The sequence below is a fragment of the Liolophura sinensis genome, chromosome 3 (assembly GCF_032854445.1).
Source record: "Liolophura sinensis isolate JHLJ2023 chromosome 3, CUHK_Ljap_v2, whole genome shotgun sequence".
NCBI lineage: Eukaryota > Metazoa > Mollusca > Polyplacophora > Chitonida > Chitonidae > Liolophura > Liolophura sinensis.
In genome coordinates, this window is record NC_088297.1 from 8,850,238 (window position 1) to 8,875,418 (window position 25,181).

The 25,181-nt window shown below is 40.9% G+C and overlaps 1 protein-coding gene across 4 annotated transcripts; it reads right to left on the minus strand.

Annotated features, from left to right (window-relative positions):
- Positions 1-3,179: 3,179 nt before the first annotated feature.
- Positions 3,180-25,161, minus strand: LOC135463658 (uncharacterized). Of its 4 annotated transcripts, XR_010443573.1 has the most exons (5): positions 25,089-25,161; positions 22,651-22,804; positions 20,719-21,342; positions 5,704-7,992; positions 3,723-3,776 (listed from the first exon to the last, which is right to left on the minus strand). XR_010443573.1 is itself a non-coding variant. In XM_064741024.1 (4 exons), the coding sequence occupies exons 2-4, from the start codon at positions 22,793-22,795 to the stop codon at positions 3,292-3,294; spliced, it is 1,254 nt and encodes a 417-aa protein (XP_064597094.1). In that variant the 5' UTR covers positions 22,796-22,804; positions 25,089-25,161; the 3' UTR covers positions 3,180-3,291. The 4 variants fall into 4 exon arrangements, 3 of the variants coding, with proteins under 3 accessions (XP_064597094.1, XP_064597095.1, XP_064597096.1); XM_064741024.1 differs by lacking the exon at positions 5,704-7,992 and having other exon boundaries at positions 3,180-3,776; XM_064741025.1 differs by lacking the exon at positions 5,704-7,992 and having other exon boundaries at positions 3,180-3,776; positions 25,060-25,155.
- Positions 25,162-25,181: the final 20 nt, after the last annotated feature.

Sequence of the window (25,181 nt, forward strand, 5' to 3'; positions counted from 1 at the left end):
AACCTTTAAACATATTCTTCTTATGAACCAACGAAATGAAATTCGCTGTCTAAGACCGGGATTGAACACACGCATCATGTAGTCATGTAACTTTATACTGAGGCAAGCCTCGCTCTCCAAATAATGAATATATGTTCATAGTTCTCTGCGTGTAAGTAGACGTAAGTCCTTACAATGAAAACTGATATCGTACTTACCACAAATTGTATGTTAAATACATATAAGTGTGACAGGAAGTACACACGACTGATTAAAGTCATGTCGACTAGATCTTGTTAGTCATGCCGACTAGATCTTGTTAGTCATGCCGATTAAATCTTGTTAGTCATGCCGATTAGATCTTGTTAGTCATGTCGATTAGATCGTCAAAATAAATCAAACTTAGAAACTGGAAAACACAGTGTTAAGCAATCTAAAGTCGGTTCCAAGCTCCATGAGACTATAAAGAATGTATGTGAAAACTGATGTCGTACTTACCGCAACGAGACTCACACAACAATAAAACACGACGTCACACTCACGCCACTTTGACGTATCTAGGTTAACTGCAATGGCCTAAGCTTATCGTTGATCGCTCTAAATGTATGACCTTTTGTGAGGGAGTTAAAGAAAACGGCAGTATGAAAGATACCTTTTTTTTTTTACACGTTTTCTTAAGTTTTCGGGGTGGAATAGACTTCAACACCTTTGTCTTGGTGTTTGGTGTGTAACCCGATACCGCTGAACCTTGTTTCGCACTGACTGCTCTCAACGAAGTTGGAGGTTGGGGGGGGGGGGGTACACTGCATGGAATCACCTTGTCTATCTGTCTGACGTTAGGCACGATTTTGTTCATACGCCTTCTCCCAAAATACTGCGCTGCTGAATTTGGTTAAACTTACTGTACATCTTGTAAATCATATGAACTTGTGGGTGGCAATCGGGTAATTATTCATGAGTTCACAATCATCCCCATTTAGGACTTCGCGTAATAGTGCTTTTCCATGTATTCAGATTTTCCATGTATTCAGACTTCCGTGACACTTTTCCTAACCCTATTTTCATGGAACTTGACACTGCATCTTCGTTATCATCTAAACTTGTGCATACTTAAATGTAGTCACCCTTTCAGGTATTTCATGCAATAATAAATTTTCATGTGAGCTGTAAGCTCTTGCTACATTTCTCAATTCAAGTACTGGATGTACTTGTATTGCAAGCAGTGTTCAACAATTTTTACGTATTTTTTGATTGCTGTTTAATGCCAAACTGATGACTTTTTCATTAGGCCCGAAGGCGCTCAGTTACCTGGACGGAGGAAAACCCAGTACTCGACGTAAAACACTGACCTTTTGCAACTTAATGACGAGCTTTCATATGTGTGGCTTGGAGATATCGGTGGAGAATCCAGGACAAAAGCCCCGGTGGACAGAAACCTCGGCGGACAAAAACCCCAGTGGACAAAAGCCCTGTCGTCTTATTAAACTAACATAATATGTCCCAAAGTCTGAACAACATGATGTTATATATTTATTGACGAGGATTACATATACTTTGTTTGCTATATAAAAACTTGCCATCAAAATGTATCACTGTTGATCACTCGGGTTCAACAGCTTTCTTCTCATAAACTTTTTTCAAAACAATATGGTCAAACTAATACTATTATAGAATGCTTTTCTTCAATGAAATATAAGTTTATTCTCCAAAACATCTACAATCCTGTGTCGAGTCACACCTAAGACTTTGAAAGACGAGGTTCTTACTTCCTCGCTTGGCGTTCAGCATGAAGGGAATAGTGCAACGACTGGTTGACCCCTATCAGGCTTACTTACCTTCGGTAAGTCGTCTCAGTGAAGCAGCACTAGATAAAAGAGCGGTGGAAATCCGTCGTGCAACAAGGAGGCACATTACATACACCCTAAGGATTTCGTCGTCATATGACTGAAAAATTGTTGAGTGCGACGTTAAACCCCAAGTACTCACTCACTCACTCCGAAGCATCTACCATTATACTCAGTTTGACTGGTTGAAATTTTTCAGCTTGGCAGACTGGTTATAGCTTATTATGATTCACAGTATCCGTCGCACATGCCATAACGAATTTTTTTTATGTCGGTTTTCAGGCACGTATGCAGTTTTAAGTGTTCAGTGTAACAGATATATTTGAAACTTTCGAAATATGAACCAAATCTTATTTTAGTTTACAAGAAAAATATTATTTTCGAAAACGAAAAAGAATAAAAAATTTAAATTTATGTTTGTAAGTTTCTGTGTAATTTCTGCTTTCTAAGTACAACATGGATGTATATGATCTAATGCAAATTATTCGGAATCATAAAATTGCAAATTGCAAAAACTGACAAATTTACAAAAGGTGAAATTTTCAAAACTCAACAGTAAAGTATCCATTTGATAACAGTGCAATTTTTGCCACAAACAGAAAAAAAATTGGTTTCGACTTTATCGTTTTTATTCCGATTGTTTTTATTTCATGATTTTATGTATACCCTTGGACACACAGGCCTATATCGCTGGAATCCTCTCGCTAGGCTGATAGTAATAGAAGCAATAAAAAAAGGCACGTTTTAGTTCTTTTGTTTTCTGAGGATAAAACAATCCCTTCATGGTGGCTACCAGCATGTACAATCAACCGTAGTCTATATCATGTAAAATATATTTCCCGGATAGAAACAATCGACATATTCGTAAGATCTGTGTTCTTATAGGAATGAAAGTCTAACACAAGCTTCAACAGCTATTGTTTACCATATTTGTAGATTTCTTTTCAGAAATTGAAGGGAGGTTAAGGATTCTGTATATCCTTGAGAGCTCTTAGCGATTTCGAGCCAAGCAAAACAAAAAAAAAAAAAAAGATTTCGTGAACAAACTTGCTGTTTGAACGAGTAGGACGGGGTTCTATTGCAAACGTATGTTAACATCTAAAACATCACATCAGGTAGAAAGTTTCAATATTTCTCAAAGAAGCTATCAACGTTTGTCATTCACCATATACTCTTAATATTGTCCGCCGGGGCTTTTGTCCGTCCTCCACTGGTGGAAGACAAATGTTTTTCAACGAACGTTAGACTGTGCTAACTCCTGATCAGGGTACTTCAGACGATGTCTGCTCAGTGTATCCAAAACACTGAACACAGATATATAGCAATCAACAGGGAAAATACAGGTTGTAAAGGTGGCACATTTTATTTGTATCCACACGTGCATTTTATATACGCGGTTCGTACAGAGGTGTAGCGTCTGAGTCTCATCAACTGTGTGAGTGGCTTAATTATACATGGCCAGTTTTCTCTAATTCTGTTTTCTTGACGCTACCCACATTTTATACTCCAGCTGACTTTGGGCGAAGGCAGGTGATTTAGAAATGGAACAAGGGTATTTGGTGGCTTCCAGGTATTTGTCAAGGTTAGACCGCAGGGACTGCATGGCTGTCACTTTATATTCCAGTCCAGCGGGTGTTTTCGCAGTCCTGTAGAATTCTACCAGATAAGCGTCTAGCTCCTGTGGTGGGATTTCATGAATTCCTCTCATATCGTCAAACTGCCCGCCCCACAACCAGCGTTCAAAGGAAGCCACCGCCCCTACGATGTTTCTGATGGTCGCTTCGGGCATTTTGCCGTGGTTTTGTAAACGTTCTCGTCTTTTGGAATTCTGTTCGCTTATCGTCTTCTTTCTGGTCACGTGATCTCCAAACTGTCGTCTGCTTGGAATTTCAGCTCCTTCTCGGTCAGCGTCAAACAGATTACGATCCCATGAGTTGCTCACGTTGTCTCGTCCTGCAAACGATAATGAAAATACACTTATAATGTATCTTTATACCTCCTTGAGAACATTTACACAGAAACTCACAGACAGACAAATAAAACATAACCTTTTATGCCGATAGGTAATAACCCTTCACCTCACAGTAAAACTGACTCTTTGTACCTGTATTCAAGAAGTTCAGTAATATAACAAGCCTACACATATATTTAATGATTCATTAAACACAAATGTTCAAAGTTAAAGCTAATGATGCAGAAAAAGTTAAAAACATTTTCCGCTTTTGGGTCATACCCTACTGAAAGTGTTATTTTGTCATTACAATCCCCGTTTATGCATATTTTCTGTCAGCGCTCGGCATTTTACGCAAAAGTGACGTCAGGGGCGAATCGTGGTGTCCTGTTCTTCCACCAATCATGGGGAACCTTTCCCGCAAGGGGCATGGGGACCTTATTCGGGCTCTGCATGCATCAATTCCTGTGGCCACATATCTACCGTCATATATTTATATTTATCTGATTGGTGTTTTACGCCGTACTCATAACAACGGCGGCCAACATTATGGTGGGAGGAAACCGGGCAGAGCCCGGGTGAAACTCTCGACCATCCGCAGGATGCTGGCAGGCCTCCCCGTGTACGACCGGAGAGGAAGCCAGCATTAGCTGGACTTGAACTCACAGCGATCGCATTGGTGAGATGCTCCTGTCACACAGTATATGTGGAATACTTCTGAGAATTCGGCGATAAGTACCCGGCTTCACATACATAGCAGAAAACACAGCAGTTTGTAAAGCACAAATACAAACTATTTTTATTAGCGCCAAGAAAACACAATAGACATACAAACGCGTATAAGTGACATATAATATGAGTGATAGCAAATGTTGTAAAGGCAAGCTTAACCCAACAGGCTTTCACTATCGACGTAGTACAAAACAGTCAACCTTGTTCCTTTTACTGTAGAGCCTAAATGTACACATGCGCCTATCAGTACATTTGGGGGCCTCCGTGGCTCAGATGTCCAGCGCGCTAGCGCAGCGTAATGACACAGGACCCCCTCACCAATGCGGTCGCTCTGAGTCATGCTCATGCTGGCTTCCTCTCCGGAAGTGGGAAACGTGGAAGGTCTGCAGAAACCTGCGGATGGTCGTGGCTTTTCCCCGGATTCTGTCCGGTTTCCTCCCATCATAAAGCTGGCCGTCGTCGTATAAGTGAAATATTCTGGAGTGCGGCGTAAACTACCGATCAAATAAATAAATAAATAAATATCAGTATTGGGAGCATTTAAATCATATGAAAAAAGTGCAGTAAACCACATAGATAATGTCATGGAAGTTTTCACGAATTAATCACCCTGTCGAAATACAGTTTGGACAGCAGAATTATTAGTTAGTCAAAATTCCATGAAAGTATAGGTAGTGCACTGCACTGGAAATCCATATGTAGCAAAATGAAAATTTGGTACTGTGTGTTAACTGGTTGTATTAGTGTAATCTTTGGCGACGACGGATCCTCTATATAAGGTAAGGATCGTGGAATACTTACAAACTGTATGAACTTTGGATACGTTTATAACTATATGGTAGATCACTTAGAAACCAAATGTCTTAACAGGCATCACAAAACAAAAAATATGATATGTCTAACAAGAAATGACTTCACCTAAAACCTACATCACCTAACACGCTATCCTAATTAACATATTCTTCATATAACAAACATGAAATGACTTGATGTGATATCACTTAATTATAACGATACCGTTATATACCACTGACATAAAATACTTCAACAATATATCACCTAACATGATACCATCATACCACTGATATCAAATAGTTTTTTCATAATACGATATTCCATCAACCAGATGTCCAATTCACAAATATGGGTTTTGTCTTGCAATTACAAATATATCTTAACTGGTGACATATTAGCTACCTTTATGTTTCTTTCCACCAAAGTAAAAAAACTTTTAACAGCCGAATTTGTCCTTGGCACCACAAATGTATGTATGCTTATAAGCGCTACAACAGAGGACATGACAAGAAACTAGAACAGCAATAATATATAACGTGGGTAAATCTTGTTTCAGACAACTTGTATGCATTCATAAAAACTCCAAATTTACTATAGCTACGACAACCATAGTGCAGGCCGTATAGGGGAATTGCGAGTTCGAACTCTTTGTTGCTATAAATATAACTGAACACCCTACTGTACCATGTAACCAGTCGAAAATCCTAGGAAACTGTTAAATGATTACATTTATTATAATATGGGCGTTTGAAAGAAAGATTTACAAAAAAAAAGTTATTTACAGTTAACAAATGATAGACAAAATTTTGGAGCTGAGCGCTTTTTGAATTCTGGACGTTCCTGAAGAAAACGCTTCTTTCACCTTTAACGACAAAACAGTATGAGCTAGAAAATCCCCTATTATAGAGTTACATGCACTTACACGTAATCGCAGCTAAAACTATAAATCCTTACATGCCTTATAAGTACAATGTAAAAATGATGCGTTCGATATCTGCTACATAAGAGTAGGATTTCAGCAGCTAAATAGTAAATTGTTGGCAGTATGACACGGTCAGAATGCCATTTTTTGTCACCATTTCTTTAAAAGCAATTCACAAGCATATATTTATATATACTGGTGCGCATGTGCGCCGTGGATTATTTCTTTCGATGGAAGTGGCGTTAAAGTAGTCAAATGAAGTTATGACATAATCACCATCAGAAGTCATCACCGTTCACATCAACACACTTCTAACGCATCACGAAGAATCCTAACAATGGTCTCTCCGAGGAACAAATCTTTGATGGAATATGATTTCTCTCTGAATGTTCGTCCATAGTATAACCTTTCAAAAGACAGCTCCATGTAAAAGTCAGTTAGCCGACAAAACATCAAATATTCCAATACGGTTATGCAGGTATTGTCTGATGAGTATGCATGGATTTACACAAAAAAGGTGAACCTGTCACTGAATTTACTGTTGTCCTATATACATGTAGACTGAAGGAAATCTTACAATGAGGTTGCACAAACATAAATATATCCTGTTAATCCGAAGTTAAAGGTTTAAAACAGATCCTTCCTTTTATACATGTTCAACAAATTCAACAATCAATATGAAAGTTCACTCAGCTGGCTAGATCTGCACCAACATCTATGTTTCTGGTACGTTCGGTGCCCACCTCTGTTTGTTGAGGTCTGTACAACTGAAAATATTCTAAAATCACAAATTATTGCCAGCTTCAAATTAATACTCAACACATGAAATCGCTATTAATACTGGTGAAATACGGGGCAGATCGGAAAGAAGTTTTTCTCAGATCTTCTAAGAGATAAGTCGCAACAGGGGACGGCAACTAGGTCTGACTTATGCGAGACTTGACTTAAACACGATCGTTCATCGTTGCTCGCCCTATTAAAAAATCCTTTCACCTACGTGATAACGCAAATCGCAATAAAACGTGTCATCAACGTAAAATGAATTTGGTGTAAGTGTACCCTCTTTTCCCCCAAATATGTCGCCACATGCATGGTGGAATTAGAATCCGAATTAAACCAACTGATTCTTCTGGTGACAAGCTTAAATGAATGGACACACCCGCGTGTGCCTCTCTCCAAGGACGTGAAAAACTACATCTCGACCATCCCAGGTTTGTTTATTTTTAGCACATGGGGATTTTGATTTGGACGTATTCAGTCAGTCATAATGAATAATAATGCTGCTCTCCACTGAGTCCAATTTCGTATATATATTCTATTATGTCATATTGTGACATTTTTAAGCTGTCTTATTTTCTGGTTCAGGACTAGGTGAGTTTGGGGGAACAAACGTGGGTTGATGACGGACACAGGGTATTCGGTGTGTTTCAGGAATCTGTCGATGTAAGTCCGGAACCCACGGAGTGATTTCGGGTTGTAATCCTGACCACTCGGCGTCTTTAAGCCGAAGAAGAATTCCGCAAGGTACGGGTCAAGTTGCTCAGGAGGGATGTTATTGATGCAGCGCGCGTCGTTATGGCAACTGCTCCACAGCCAGCGTTCGAAATATCCCACCGCTGACACCATATTTGTCACAGATTTCTTCGGGATGCCGTCTATGTTCCTTAACCTCTGCTTTCTTCTGCGGACATCCACGGTGGAATTCGCCACACTGTCCCCTCGGCTTGACGCCCTCGGGCTGGGCACTTCCGCCCTCAATTCCGGGAACACTAGCAATGAAAGGAGCAGGCATTAGTCCAATGGCAGTATATCCAAACCATATTAGGTATATACATCTGTAGCAGTTCACAGTGACGGCATTCCAAAAAAAAAAAACCGACTTCTGTTCTTTAACGTGTTTACGATATGAAGATAGTTCTGTAAAGGAAAATGTTTGGTCTTTATTTCTTAATTTGCAGTTTAGGGTGTGTCCTAATATGTACAGGTCTTAGCTGTCTTCATGGGACATAAACCTGATTTTAAATGAACTACTGGTTTTCTATTACAGGACCGAGTGAGCAGTTCTAAAATTAAGTAGCCTGCACTCTTGACGTCAAAGGTCAAAACAACTCTGTGGAGAACAGGCTACATGGGGGATCTAAGTCTGTCTGTGAAGCTGGTAACTTGATCGTTGACATCACTTGTGAAAATTTTCGATAATTGACAGAAAACGTGCATAAAATAGAGGGGTAATTAAGTGATATAAAAAATAGAGAGGTAATAAACAATGCCATAATTGTTTCCTTCAAACCATGATCTTTCTAGTCATTAAAAGCTCGTTTTCGTCTATTCTTTACTCACATCACAGATAGTAAATAAAATGGCATGCAATCTGATTGGTTTCATATCCCAAAAAAGGTCCCAAGCGCCTTTCACTAAGCGAAAGGCCCATGTTATTAAAGGAGAGTATATCAAAGGTATGACCGACTGATCGACCTATAGACAGTCACATACATAGCTGTTCGTCATCCCTAAAAACTAATGACTATCAGGCGGTATACATCCCTATCAAGTTCATTGGGATAAGGGTGCTAAGAGTATATCAGCCTGGAATGTCGATTTATAATATACAAAGGGCGTCAGGCTTTATAAGCTAACAGAAACTCTTAGCCTTCGCCAGGTTTATGCATCCTGAAAACCTCTCAACGCTGCAATCTAACATACCGTCTTATCGGTCGTCCATCTGTCCGTAGTGAGCGTGACGCTTTCGTGAAATAAGCCAGCGAAGACCCCGTTTTAGGTACTTGGTAAGTGACTGGTTGAGCATCAACCATTGTAGGGTTACTCCTGAATTCCTAGAGAATCATTTACTATGTCATCCAAAAATATGTCTGTACCTTTTGGAAAGCAAACAAGCCAAAGCCAGTTCTTTTTAAGATGTGAAGAACAAAAATCTCTGACAACCATACACATCTGCAACAATTCTTCTAACATACTAGTAGCCTCCGCGGTCGAGGACGTTAGCACGCCGGCGCGGCGTAATAACCTAGGAGCCTCTCAACAATGGGGTCGTTGTGAGTTCAAGTCCAGATCATGCTGGCTTCCTCTATAGCCGTACGTGGGAAGCTCTACCAGCAACCTGCGGATGGTTGTGGGTTTCCGCCGGGCTCTGCCCGGTTTCCTCCCACCAAAATGCTGGCCGCCGTCGTGCAAGTGAAAATATTCTTGAGTACGGCGCAAAACATCAATCAAATAAATAAACAAATAAATCTAACATATTATCCATTCACCTGCCAACTTGGACATGCCTTTCATTTTTACTGATTTTCACATCCTCCGTGACTGCGAATGGCATAGAAATACACTGAAGAAACACACTGAAGAGATCACACTGAGATACTAGCCAGGTGAGATGTTTTTAAGATATCCCACTGTTCCCCTCCACCATAAATTACAAAAATTACACTTGACAATAATTTATTTCATGATTGTATTTTAGTGATCTGATCGAATATAAAACACTTTCAACATTTCCAGTGTTCTACCAAAGTTAAGTTTTTGGACTGAAGTGATTGAGATGTCTGTGAGGTGTTACAGCACTGTGACATAGGAGGGCCTGAGGTGTGAACACCTCATATTTTGCTTCGAGGTATTTACATCTCATCATTTACCCTGCAATGCACCTCAAGAACAAAAGGTACATATCCAGGTGAGACAGGAAATAACCAACACAATTCCGAACAAAACTTTACTTTATGTAATATGTTAACAGAAAACCTGAATAAATTACAACAACAACAAATAAATGAACCTAAGGAAACGTCAACAACTGAATCAAAAAAAAAAAAAATTTTGTTATTCACTGTAATTAACTTGAAAATCTTGGGCCCTCTCTGGCCCACTCTTTTGACATACAAGTACATAACCGATTATAGGATTGGTGGTCGATTATTCTGCTGGTTGGTGTAGAGCCCTTGGATGAATCCAACTCATTTCATCAGAGTTTCTCTTGCACCTGTTAATCTCTCTTTTCCGTGCTTGTCACACTACTGGCTTGTTAGTGTTATCTCCCTTGGTATAACAGTTCTTAGCGAGGACTATTATCCTAAAAAAATTCAGGAAGGTCAGTCCACAAGAAGTCCGTAATCTTCTGCAATTGCTTTCCTAGAAATGCAATTCATTCAAGATGAGCTTCATCATTTTTCTGAATAATATTATAGCCTGTGGACTGACTCAGGTACCACACATGGTCACTCGAGGTCTCTAGGGGTCGCAGTTAAAAGCTGCTGTAGGGTAGCTGTGCCTTAGGTGGGCGACGCTGTTCTACATCAGAGCAGAACACACAGGCTTTTCAGTCTCAGACATCACACGCAGCTGCACGTTCCGTGTGTACTCTTTCTACATCAGTGCAGGACGCACAAGCTTTTCAGTCTCAGACACCTCACGTGGCTGCATGTTCCGTGTGTACTCTTTCTACATCAGAGCAGGACGCACAAGCTTTTCAGTCTCAGACACCTCACGTGGCTGCATGTTCCGTGTGTACTCTTTCTACATCTGAGCAGGACACACAAGCTTTTCAGTCTCAGACACTTCACGTGGCTGCATGTTCCGTGTGTACTCTTTCTACGTCAGAGCAGGACGCACAAGCTTTTCAGTCTCAAACACCTCACGTGCCTGCATGTTCCGTGTGTACTCTTTCTACATCAGAGCAGGACGCACAAGCTTTTCAGTCTCAGACACTTCACGTGGCTGCATGTTCCGTGTGTACTCTTTCTACATCTGAGCAGGACACACAAGCTTTTCAGTCTCAGACACCTCACGCGGTTGCATGTTCCGTGTGTACTCTTTCTACATCAGAGCAGGACACACAAGCTTTTCAGTCTCAGACACCTCACGTGGCTGCATGTTCCGTGTGTACTCTTTCTACATCAGAGCAGGTCACACAAGCTTTTCAGTCTCAAACACCTCACGTGGCTGCATGTTCCGTGTGTACTCTTTCTACATCAAAGCAGGACACACAAGCTTTTCAGTCTCAGACACCTCACGCGGCTGCATGTTCCGTGTGTACTCTTTCTACATCAGTGCAGGACACACAAGCTTTTCAGTCTCAGACACCTCACGTGGCTGCATGTTCCGTGTGTACTCTTTCTACATCAGTGCAGGACACACAAGCTTTTCAGTCTCAAACACCTCACGTGGCTGCATGTTCCGTGTGTACTCTTTCTACATCAAAGCAGGACACACAAGCTTTTCAGTCTCAGACACCTCACGCGGTTGCATGTTCCGTGTGTACTCTTTCTACATCAGAGCAGGACACACAAGCTTTTCAGTCTCAGACACCTCACGTGGCTGCATGTTCCGTGTGTACTCTTTCTACATCAGAGCAGGTCACACAAGCTTTTCAGTCTCAAACACCTCACGTGGCTGCATGTTCCGTGTGTACTCTTTCTACATCAAAGCAGGACACACAAGCTTTTCAGTCTCAGACACCTCACGCGGCTGCATGTTCCGTGTGTACTCTTTCTACATCAGTGCAGGACACACAAGCTTTTCAGTCTCAGACACCTCACGTGGCTGCATGTTCCGTGTGTACTCTTTCTACATCAGTGCAGGACACACAAGCTTTTCAGTCTCAAACACCTCACGTGGCTGCATGTTCCGTGTGTACTCTTTCTACATCAAAGCAGGACACACAAGCTTTTCAGTCTCAGACACCTCACGCGGCTGCATGTTCCGTGTGTACTCTTTCTACATCAGTGCAGGACACACAAGCTTTTCAGTCTCAGACACCTCACGTGGCTGCATGTTCCGTGTGTACTCTTTCTACATCAGTGCAGGACACACAAGCTTTTCAGTCTCAGACACCTCACGCGGCTGCATGTTCCGTGTGTACTCTTTCTACATCTGAGCAGGACACACAAGCTTTTCAGTCTCAGACACCACACGTGGCTGCATGTTCCGTGTGTACTCTTTCTACATCAGAGCAGGTCACACAAGCTTTTCAGTCTCAGACACCTCACGTGGCTGCATGTTCCGTGTGTACTCTTTCTACATCAGAGCAGGACGCACAAGCTTTTCAGTCTCAGACACCTCACGTGGCTGCATGTTCCGTGTGTACTCTTTCTACATCAGAGCAGGACGCACAAGCTTTTCAGTCTCAGACACCTCACGTGGCTGCATGTTCCGTGTGTACTCTTTCTACATCAGTGCAGGACACACAAGCTTTTCAGTCTCAAACACCTCACGTGGCTGCATGTTCCGTGTGTACTCTTTCTACATCAAAGCAGGACACACAAGCTTTTCAGTCTCAGACACCTCACGTGGCTGCATGTTCCGTGTGTACTCTTTCTACATCAGTGCAGGACACACAAGCTTTTCAGTCTCAGACACCTCACGTGGCTGCATGTTCCGTGTGTACTCTTTCTACATCAGTGCAGGACGCACAAGCTTTTCAGTCTCAGACACCTCACGCGGCTGCATGTTCCGTGTGTACTCTTTCTACATCTGAGCAGGACGCACAAGCTTTTCAGTCTCAGACACCTCACGTGGCTGCATGTTCCGTGTGTACTCTTTCTACATCAGTGCAGGACGCACAAGCTTTTCAGTCTCAGACACCTCACGTGGCTGCATGTTCCGTGTGTACTCTTTCTACATCTGAGCAGGACGCACAAGCTTTTCAGTCTCAGACATCACACGTGGCTGCACGTTCCGTGTGTACTCTTTCTACATCTGAGCAGGTCACACAAGCTTTTCAGTCTCAGACACTTCACGTGGCTGCATGTTCCGTGTGTACTCTTTCTACATCAGAGCAGGACACACAAGCTTTTCAGTCTCAGACACCTCACGTGGCTGCACGTTCCGTGTGTACTCTTTCTACATCAGTGCAGGACGCACAAGCTTTTCAGTCTCAGACACCTCACGTGGCTGCATGTTCCGTGTGTACTCTTTCTACATCAGTGCAGGACACACAAGCTTTTCAGTCTCAGACACCTCACGTGGCTGCACGTTCCGTGTGTACTATTTCTACATCAGAGCAGGTCACACAAGCTTTTCAGTCTCAGACACCTCACGTGGCTGCATGTTCCGTGTGTACTCTTTCTACATCTGAGCAGGACGCACAAGCTTTTCAGTCTCAGACATCACACGTGGCTGCACGTTCCGTGTGTACTCTTTCTACATCTGAGCAGGTCACACAAGCTTTTCAGTCTCAGACATCACACGTGGCTGCACGTTCCGTGTGTACTCTTTCTACATCAAAGCAGGACACACAAGCTTTTCAGTCTCAGACACCTCACGTGGCTGCATGTTCCTCAGATCATTCTGAATACAGGCTGCAAACAAGAGGAAAATATGCAAAGAACTAAACTTATTTATTGGATCGGTGTTTAATATAAAAAATTGCAGAATGGAGAATAAAACCAGAGCAGTGACAACAGTGTGAGTATTGGCAAATGGTGTCATGTGTAACCTGAGAAATCCGACCTGCTGAAAATTTACCTCAGTTAGGGTTTCATTCCAACTGCTCAAGTTTATGCCTAAAAAGTAGCAACCCTGCCCAAATTAGAATTAGGCAAAAAAAAAAAATGCACTGGTGTAAACTGCAATTTATTAATTAATTTAATGGCACATTCAAATTTAGTTTAAAGCTGTATACAGAATTCTGTTTTTCCTTTTTATGAAGCAGATAATATGACATGTTTCTATCAGTGGAGGAAGCCGGAGTGGTACCTCAGACCTAAATGGTTGTTGACAAGCAGGCTGGTATGAAAATATGCTGGTCTGCAGTTGCCTGTTATTTCCTTTTAAAAGACAGCAATGCACTCACCTTGTCCAGAACATAACGGTGGCACATGTGGCACTTTCATGCAAAATTCAGTGGCCTTCACATTCATAAAGTTTACATGTTTATTTGACTGTTGTTTACATGTAACACCAAACTGAAAAGTATTTTCTTACAGAATGGCACTCAGTTTTACATGTTGAGGAATTTGGATTGCCTGGGATAAAACCAAGAACCTTTGGCAAGTTACTGACAAACTCCCACACTCTACAGACTTGCATGTCACATTGGTGGAAGACAATTTTGTGACTTTCCTTTCCCTCGAGGGGTATAATCTTCCTAGTCGCTCACACCCACACACACTCACATAGTCATACATACCATAAAATTGCAGATACTCTGCACCACTAGCATCCACCATCAGCTGAATGTCTCTCCACCTCAGACTGGCATGTCAATTATGGACTACTGACTAGTGCATCAGACTGTTCAGACAGACTGTTTGCAGTAAACTTTGAGGTCTCCTGACAGAAACAACAACAACAACAACCCACAATCAATCCATAGTTTTTAGCATATATCATCATAGTGAGAAAAATTTGGTGCGTTGTTACATGTATTCCATAATAACATTAAAGACATCTAACACAGACAGAAAAACCAAAGCAGTAACGTCACAGTGTGATTGCTGGCAAATGGTCCCCTGTTGTGTAATAGGGCCTCTTCTCAATATTGTCGGGACCGGTAGATCCAGGATCAATCCTTGGTCGAGTCACACCTAAGACTTTAAAAGAGGAAGTTGTAACTTCCTCGCTTGGCGTTCAGCATGAAGGGGATAGTGCAACGACTGGTTGACCCGTATCAGTATAATGGCTCGGGCGGGGCGGCTTACTTGCCTTCGGTAAGTCGTCTCAGTGATGCAGCACTAAATAAAAGAGCGGTGGAAATCCGTCCTGCAACAAGGAGGCACATTACACGTGCATGCACCCTAATGATTCCTTCGTCGTCATATGACTGAAAAATTGTTGAGTACGACGTTAAACCCCAAGCACTCACTCACTCACTCTCAATATTGTATTCTAACTGTTCATGTCAATGCCTAATCAGTAGTAAATTAAACATCCGCTAGGCTCTATGGTTTACACAGAATTAGTTCATCAAAAATGCAGTTATGTTAAGAGCAATTTATTAGACGTCAAAAGCCTGGAATCACTCCAAATGCTGAGCTGTCATCACATTTAACACACAAAGTACTTTTGCTGTTTCTTGGGAGTCAATGGGTAACAGTACAAAAATGCTAGAGCAAGACTGTAGGCCAATGCTAATATACCTCCAATATGGCTGACAAGCCATTGTTCCGCCATTAACCATAGCAAAATGACAATTTCGCCAGATGTACCTACATCAGTTTGGAAAAAAGTAATTACCGTAGCTCGTTTTCCACTTGAAAGCCAAACCTCATATGTAAAAAATTACAATTACACAATCTGAAATAACCATGGCAACTGGAGTTACAAAGAAACATATCTACGCATAAGTGTTTACATTTAAGTTCTTACCTGCTCCCAGACGACCACTTTCTTGCAATCTCCTCAAAAATTTTATGTTCCAATTTTTCCACTGTTTCTTCTTGCAGCCTTTCCCTAGATGTTTTAACTCCCATCTCTTAGTGTCCAAAACAAGCCTTGAATAACTGAATTCCGGGTCACTTTTTATGTTTATCAGGGAGTTTTTAAGTCACAAATGTCTATCAATGCTGTTCTGAAAACAGTTGATACTGTCTGGTTCATATTCAGAACCATCCTTCTTGTGAGCAGCTAAAAACAAACAAAAACTGCAATCAGTTCTACCAATTCTAGGTGTTTTTCTTACTTCATTCTCTTCACTATATTGTTTTTTGAACTATTTACAAATTTGGAGTTAAAAAAATTTAGAATAGATCTCAAGATTATTTCACTCATATGTGTATAACAGCACCAAGGTTTGTTGATGGAGGAAGTTGGACAGAGATCACAAGAAACCAGACAGAGATCACAAGAAACCAAACAGAGAGCACAAGAAACCAGACAGAGATCACAAGAAACCAAACAGAGAGCACAAAAAACCAGACAAGCTCAGAAGAAACCAAACAGAGCCCAAAGAGGTTTCCTTTGCCCAGTGAAAGCCACCGGCACAACTGATAGTCAATTCTACAATTTTTAGGCCAACCTCTTTTAACTATAATATTGTAAGAAGACTAAAAACAAAGGCCCTCCTGGAAAACTTGCATCAAGTGTCATAAACGGGCCATTAGTAGTAAAACCGCCCAAGGATCATTATTCCTCCCTAACAAAACACTAAATGCAAAGTTTGAAAATTAAAAAATCTTAAAAAGAAACAACACCAGACCTGTGCACGAATACACTGTATATACAGCCACAATGAAGAGTTAATGAATAACTGACAAATGAATACGTTGGAATATTTTTACTATAAAAGACCACAGCACACAGAGTAAAACCAGAGCAGCAATAACAGTTTGGTTGTTGGCAAATGCTCGCACGTAATGCTCGCATTGCCTAAAATCCAACAAATCAGCTACAGTTCTTCAACCAAAGAAACTGTGCAGAAACCAATATACTCACTGAGGTAGAAACTTAGCCAGCACATTATCTAGCTCTGGGGTGGGAATGTCTTCCAATTCATGCTCCTCGCCATTCGCTTTCGCAGACTCCTTGAAGTTTCTCACCCTTGGTATTATGGGCTGTGCTTTTTGGGGGGGAAAGGTCTTTCCCAGGTACAAATACTCTGCTGTCTGGTCCTTGCCTGAGAGGTCACTGATCATAGCAGTGTGCATGCTGACAGAAGCAATCCCTATAGCAGTAACGACTTTTGTGTCCTCATGTTTGACATTTATAGTACGCGTCTGTCTATTCCTCTCACTCTACATGACCGTATTCTCTGACACATCCTCCGGTTCAGTCTTAATCTAATCACCGGCCTGGTCTGTAGAAATTCCGAGGTATGAAATAAAAATATGTGAAAACTGAGTCCATAGAGTGATGAAGATTTTCCGCGGATTTTCAAGCTTTCCCTAGGGTTTCCAAGTTGTAAGTCACTTTCGCATTTCAGAAGGCCGTCATTTTTTTAACAGACGTTGTGGAATCTGGCACGACACGGGAGTTGGGTGCTAATTTTCACTCAACAGCCTATGCTTTAAAATAGTGCCAGCATGCTTGCTACATTAAATATCTGCTTCATTGAAATTCTGCATTGGAAATTGTGTCCCTGTTGGCAGTAACTTATGGTAAAAACAATGGAAAACACCATGTAAAAAGTGTTACTTTTGAAGCTTGCCATATATTGGCCATGAAAGGCACTCCTATCTGCGAATGGGTGTTAATTTTAACCAGCTGCTTTGTTGTGGTGAGTGTAGTGGTAAGTATCCTGACACGCAAATGTCCCCTATTCTCACACTTCCAAGGTTTTGCAATTTTTTCCTGGATTTCGGAGGTTTTCAGAGTCTTTCCGGCATAAATGGACGTGTATTCTAAGCTATCCTAAGGATCAGCTATAAGAAAATTATTTTTAATTTCTTCTTTATTTTGTAAATGTGGAAAATTAATCTTGTAAACATTTTATCAAAATGTTCCAAGGTATCTCCAGAGTCCATGGGGTGGCCATGAGATTTCCAGGAAAAATCAAGGCATTTCTACAGACGAGTCCAGCCTTGGATATATCATCTCCTGCTGATTGGTCATATTGAAAGAAAGCACGACCTTAAATGCCTAGGAAGAGGATCATCTTTTTTTTTTACCTCTCCGTTTATTTCGCTCTGACATATCTGACATTTCTCAGAAATGCGGGTTAACAAGCCAATTCATTATGAGTCTATTTGTATCTAATATTCTAGCACATCTACCATGCACTCAGTGTTTTATCTGCCAAACGTTATTAAAGGGTATTAAAATTTAACAGATCAAACTTTAAATGAAACCACAACTGTAAACTTGTTACCAGATTTAAATATATGAAATGAATGTGAACGCAACCAGGACAAATCAGTTAAAAACTGTGGAATTTTGAACACAACAGTACCAGGGGATGTATATTAGCATAATATCACACTAATTACTAATTTATTCACAATTAAATGTCAACTGAAAGAGAATGTGAAAATTGTTGAATATTTATGGTACATATGGCTGAGATGATTATCAAATCAGGAGAGGGCAGCAAATGGCATTTCATCTTTTCCTTTTTTCTTCTCAGTAAAAATGGTCTCATCCAAAATATTTCTTTGGGAGCCAAAAGTTAACCTATGTTTAACAATGGATTAAAATTCACTTTTCACAGCTTTATTAAAAAGATCCATGAAAAGTGGAGAATTTGTGATATGCTGGAACAGACAAGAACAGTTATGTTGTTCATAAATCACACTGATGTGTATGAAACTCTTGAAGGCGTGCACTACCTGAGCTCTCCGTCGCCTTTCAGTCTGCGATCTTGTGCTCAAATATTTAACCAGCAAGATTTGTTATAACTACGACTCAAAATTAACTTTCTTGCCCAGTTGCTCCAAGAGCAACTGTTATAAAATGCAGTACACCCACGCGCAACGAAGACAGATAAACCACTTCCCCTGAAGACATTTAACGTACCAGGGGTTTATAACAGCCCCTTTAATAACGACCTGATTTTAAAAATCATATGAGAGTAACGTTGATAAGCTCGAACTCGAAAACTGTGTTGAACAACAATGAAATAAATACGTACATTCCATATGTTACCAAAGTCATGAAGATCACATCTGACCTCAACGAATTGCTTAAATTGTAAAATATTTATATTTCCACTTGATCAAACAATATATCCTAAATGATCATGAATTTCATCTGTGACTAACTTGCCCATGTTTTCTGATTCTGAGAGTTTTATTGATTCTAGAAAGGTGGTTTGATGTTTGCTTGGAACATGACATGATATTCTACTGGAAAATTTTATGTTTCGGCACCAAAAATAATATTACGTGAAATTTATTTACCTCTGAAAATGCACTTTTGTGGGCAAAATTTTTTAGGGTACCTGTACATATATTTGGAAGTTTTCTCAACATGATTGAGGCAACATTTTGGGAAGTTTTCTCAACATGACTGAGGCAACAAGTTGGGAAATTTTCTCAACATGACTGAGGCAACAAGTTGGGAAGTTTTCTCAACATGACTGAGGCAACAAGTTGGGAAGTTTTCTCAACATGACTGAGGCAACAAGTTGGGAAATTTTCTCAACATGACTGAGGCAACAAGTTGGGGAGTTTTCTCAACATGACTGAGGCAACAAGTTGGGAAGTTTTCTCAACATGACTGAGGCAACAAGTTGGGAAGTTTTCTCAACATGACTGAGGCAACAAGTTGGGAAGTTTTCTCAACATGACTGAGGCAACAAGTTGGGAAATTTTCTCAACATGACTGAGGCAACAAGTTGGGAAATTTTCTCAACATGACTGAGGCAACAAGTTGGGAAGTTTTCTCAACATGACTGAGGCAACAAGTTGGGAAATTTTCTCAACATGACTGAGGCAACAAGTTGGGAAGTTTTCTCAACATGACTGAGGCAACAAGTTGGGAAGTTTTCTCAACATGACTGTGGCAACAAGTTGGGAAATTTTAAGTCCTCAATATAATGATGCCACCAGGATTTTAGGTTACCAAAAACGAAAAATTGTAGGCATACCCTCATTCTTTTAGTAGCACTGAAAGCAGAATATTATGTTCTTTTCCCAGCTTTTTTGAGAGTATGTTGTTCATCAGAAAGCCCAACTATGTGGAAAAAAAAAACAAAGAGACTAAATATTCCTGTTACAGCTACATGTTTCTTGTCCCAACCAAGTGTCCCAAAAACGAGAACAAATAGGGTATCCTTCTTATATTATAATATGCATTAAGTTACCGTAACAAAGAAAGGAGCAGGGGAGATAACTCTAAACATCAAATCTAAATGAATGTGTCCACACCAGAGGATTCTCTCACCGGTGGGGCCTCTGTGGTTCAGTTGGTTAGCGCCCTAGCGCAGTGTAATGAACCAGGAGTCTCTCATCAATGCGGTCGCTGTGAGTTCAAGTCCAGCTCATGCTGGCTTCCTCTCCGGCCGTATGTGGGAAGGTTTGCCAGCAACCTGCGGATGGTCGTGGGTTTCCCCGGAGCTCTGCCCGGTTTCCTCCCACCATAATGCTGGCCGCTGTCGTATAAGTGAAATATTCTTGAGTACAGCGTAAAACACCGATGAAGAAAATAAATAAATAAATCTCTCAATGGTACGAGGTATGACAAAATCACACAAACTTTATACTATATTTTAGAGCCATCTCTACATCCATCAAGCCTGCAAATAAGTAACCTGCCAAGGACATTGTCATGGATCAAATCCCATCTATTTTGTGCCTGATAAAGTTCATAAAAATACCATAAGAACTTACATGTATGTCCTTTAGAACACAACTGGATTGAATGGCTTTTGAATTTGTCAGCCACACCTCATGAAGTTATTTGCAGGTCTGTACATGTAGAGGCACTAAATTTTTACATTTCAGAAAGAATATGTTCAAAGGACATCCGTTTTGTCCTGCCAGTCAAAATGATGCCTTAAGGGGAAATTTCGCTGGTTAGACATGTTTTAAGGTCAAACATTTTGACCCTGAAGCATGACTGCAGCTATAAATCTATAAAATGTACAGTGTAGAAATCATATAGAAACCTACCAGCAATTGATGATGCTTGTATCCCCTGATCAAGAACTGCTGACTGTGAATCATTGTGACAGAGGGGTGACACTGTAAACTGTGACTCTGTTGACTGACCACTATTAAGATCCTCATTTCTGGGGGGTAGGGGCGATGTATCAAGGCCACTGACAGATTCTATCACAAATCTCCCACCGCTGCCCTCACTGTCATTTGAGCCCTCTGCCATCTCACCCAGCACAGACATGAGGCTTTGATTAGTGGGAGGTTCCCCAGGGGAAATCCGTTGTTGTTTTGGGGGTGTACTGTGGGCAGGAATTTCCTCTGGAAAGCTGTCCAAGCCAGCTGGTTCTGCAGAAAGGCGTTTCCGCGGAACTGTGCTCTCTGCAGCAAAGTTGTTGTGAATGTGTAGGCTGACTGGAAACACCTCAGTGGGCTCATCTTTCACAACGATGGGGGAAAGTGGGTGAGACTGAGAAGGGGAGAAGTCATTAACGGATGAAACCACCTGGTGTACTTTCCTCTGTGGGGACAGAGTCCTTGGATGTGATGGACTACTAGAAAGTGTTCGTTTTGCATGTTTGCGTTTACTTCTGTACAGGCCTTTCAACCACAAAGGATCGGGTTCCTGCCCTGAACACACTACAAAATCAAACAAAATGAATGTTAAATTAGAAGTGTTTTAGCCGAAAAACAAAAGACTGTACCTGCATTGTCTGTATAACAAATGACAATTGATTTATTTATTTATTTGATTGGTGTTTTACGCAGTACTCAAGAATATTTCACTTCTGCGACGGCGGCCAGCATTATAGTGGGAGGAAACCGCAGGTTGCGTCAGACCTTCCCACTTATGGACGGAGAGGAAGCCAGCAGGAGCTGGACTTGAACTCACAACGACCACATTGCTGAGAGACTCCTGGGTCATTACCCTGCGCCAGCGCCCTAACCAAATGAGCCAAACTGACAATTGAAATAATTACATGTATCAACTGTGTATGTACATGCATACAGTTCATTTATTATATTAACATTACATGCAGTGATTAAAATGGCTTATCAAACTGAATGGCGTTCAGCAGTGAAATACAACTGCAATTTAAGTGAGGAGTCTTGTCTGGTACCAGGCAAAGGTGTACTCCAGTTTCCTCCACCCACAAACCTACCGGCCCTGATAGCACAGTTGGTAGAGCGTCCGCTTCGGGAGCGATGGACCAGGTTCAATCCTGGGTAGACTCACACCTACATGTAAGACCTTAAAAGAGGAAGTTGTAATTTCCTCGCTTGGCGTTTAGCACGAAGTGGATAGTGCAACCACTGATTGACCCGTAGCGATATAATGGATTGGGCGGGCGGCTTACTCGCCTTCGGTAAGGAGTCTCAGTAAAGTAGCACTAGATAAAAGAGCGGTGGATATCCATCCTGCAACAAGGAGGCACATTACATGCACTCTAAGAATTCCTTCGTTGCCATATGACTGAAAAATTGTTAAGTACGAGTGCTGTCATTTAAGTGAAAATGCTTCAGTACAGCAGTGAACACAGATGCATGTAAATATTAAGATACTTTAAGAAACTTCTGGGCTTCTCATACATGTACATGTAGGTCAATCCACCTTGGATAAGCAGCCACACTTGGCAACCAGGGAAAGAATACACATTCATGCGTTGAATATTTTTTCTGAATATCTGACACACATGCCCGTCGATAGCAACGCTCAGTGACAATGTGCTAGACAGAAACTCTTCTTGTATTTATTTTCCAAACATTTCTTATGACATAGGAGCTAACAACAACAGTATGTGAAATAAATTCTCAGAACGTCTCTCTGAGACAGTTGAAGTCCTCACCCTTGCAAACTGAGTCAAGAATGGCTATCTAGTAGTTCATATAAGCCAAGTATTTTCTCTCAGTGTAATTTATACATTATATACTTATACATGTACTTACCCAGAGACACTGCTCCTCTTAACTTGTACTCTGCCAGCCGAAGGTCCAACCACACTGCGAACTGTGACAACACATCTGGGTCGCTACAGAGTTCTCCAATTATTGCCGCAAATTTCAACTGCACTCTCTCCAGTGACACACCCATCTTGGACTCCTGTCATTTGCAGAACAAGTGAAGAAACTCAAAATTTAAGCTAAAAATTAAAACTTGAACGGACTTAAAACATTACAATATATTGAACATGCATGACTACAAATTTCTAATATAACCAATGCACGTGCTGTACCTGTAATTGCCTGTTCGTGTACAAATCAAATACAAACATGTACATTTGCCAACAGATATACATGTATAGTACCATAATTCCTCAATCTTTTGGCATACGAGAGAGCAACTTTCAGTGGAATTAAAATGCACCATTTTCATTTGATTTTGAAGACAAAACTACCATGCATGAGATGGCCAGCTTCAGGGCTTCTAACACAGTATAATTGTATCAGTTAACACAGAATAATTCTGTCAAAATTACTTGCATAAACACCTTGCAAACAGGCGAAAAATTCACAGTACTTGCTGTTTACATTGTATGCATATATTATTTATATTATTTAGGTGTTTAAAGCCCAAATTTGGTTTTCACATCTTTTTCAGTCATCAAATTGAGGAAAAACTAACTCTACATACATGTATATGATGTTGGTTATTTTCATGGGTTGAGGAAATCGGATTGCCGGGATAAAACCACCAAACCACCGTCAAGTATTGATACATGTATAAACACCATATTGGTTGGAAGACAGATGATCTTTGATGAATGTTAGATTGTGAAAGTAAAGGGAAATCTACGAATTCCCTGTCCAAGGGCCTATTGCATGATCTACCCTAGATTGCTTAATAAGCAACATGCAACACAGTATAAATCATTTCACTTTTAAAAGACACTCATATGTATGATGACAACATGAAGGCATGTTTGCTCCAATAATCTAAGGTGGTATATAGTTAAATTAAAAAAGCCGAATCGGTATTCCAGGAGTCTCACAAGTTCACGCAGATTTGGACAAGACGGTGCAAACATGGCAAATTTACATGGCTAAAAAGTGTGACTTCACCTGCTAGACTGTATACATCTTGCACAGTCGGTTCTATTAATTGGTTCTGTGCCATTAACAGCAGTAGTGTAAACCTGCGCTAGTTTCCAACAGACCCCACCTTATCTCATCTGATCAAGAGACCCCACCTTATCTCATCTTATCATCTTATCAAGACCCCACCTTATCTCATCTTATCAACACCCCACATAATCTCATGTTATAAAGAGACCCCACCTTATCTCACCTTATCAAGAGACCCCACGTCACCTCATCAAGAGACCTCACCTTATCTCATTTTATCAAGATATCTCACCATATCAAGAGACCCCACATTATCTAATTTTATTCATAGACCCCACCTCATCTCATCTTATCACGGAACCCCACCTTATCTCATCCTATGAAGAAACCCCACATTATCTCACCTAAATCTGCATAATCCTGAGAGACTCCTGAAATAATGATTTGGCTTATTAAACATTGAGGTCTATTTTCAACTATTTCAGATATTTCGTTCAGGTAGGTTCTCACAATGACAACATTTAATTTAAATGAACTATGGTCCAATGTAGTTTACACATTTCTGACTGTTGCTTTCTCCCTTTTCTTTTCTTTCTACTTGTTCTATAAATTCTGTATCTCAAAGAGACATGAGTGATATCCACCATATCTATGTCCTATTACACTCAAACGATGCCTCTGTGACCGAGGTGGTTAATGTGCCAACGCAGTACAATATGACCAAGGAGCCTCTCACCAATGCAGGTCTTGTGAATTCAAGTCCAGCTCATGCTGGGTTCCTCTCCGGCCGTACATGGGACATGTGGGAAGATCTGCCTGCAGCCTGCTGATGGTCGTGGATTTCCTCCCACCATAATGCTGGCTGCAGCCGTACAAGTGAAATATTCTTGAGTCTGGCGTAAAACACCAATCAATCCAATAAATAAATAATCAAACAGGGGGGTAACTTTTCACACTTGTGCTGTCCCTACGTGCACACGCAGTTTAGTCAGACTGATCTCACTGTTTTCACAATAGTTGTCAGCATTATGACACAAATAATGAATAAATGTAGCAGATTACTCTCGTGATCTTCCAGATCTATGCCGTCCCATTTCCGTGTCTTCGATTTATCGAGGGGAGTGGGGACGAAAGCGGGGACTTGGAGGCATGGACTGCGCGTAGACTAGCCCTCGATGACTACGCCACGCTGTTTTATATGCGTGGCGTAGCCATCCAGGGCTGTGCATAGTCATGTTAACTGGATAACAAGATGGAAGCAACTGACAATGATTCCTATAAAGGTTAGCTTACGAAAATACACGTTTTCCTTTGGCACTGACCTTCCAGTCAAATCAAGCCTCCATGAGATTAAATCATCACAACGAAACATTAGCACATAAATTGCCCGATTTTCAAACGGATATGCTTTTTAC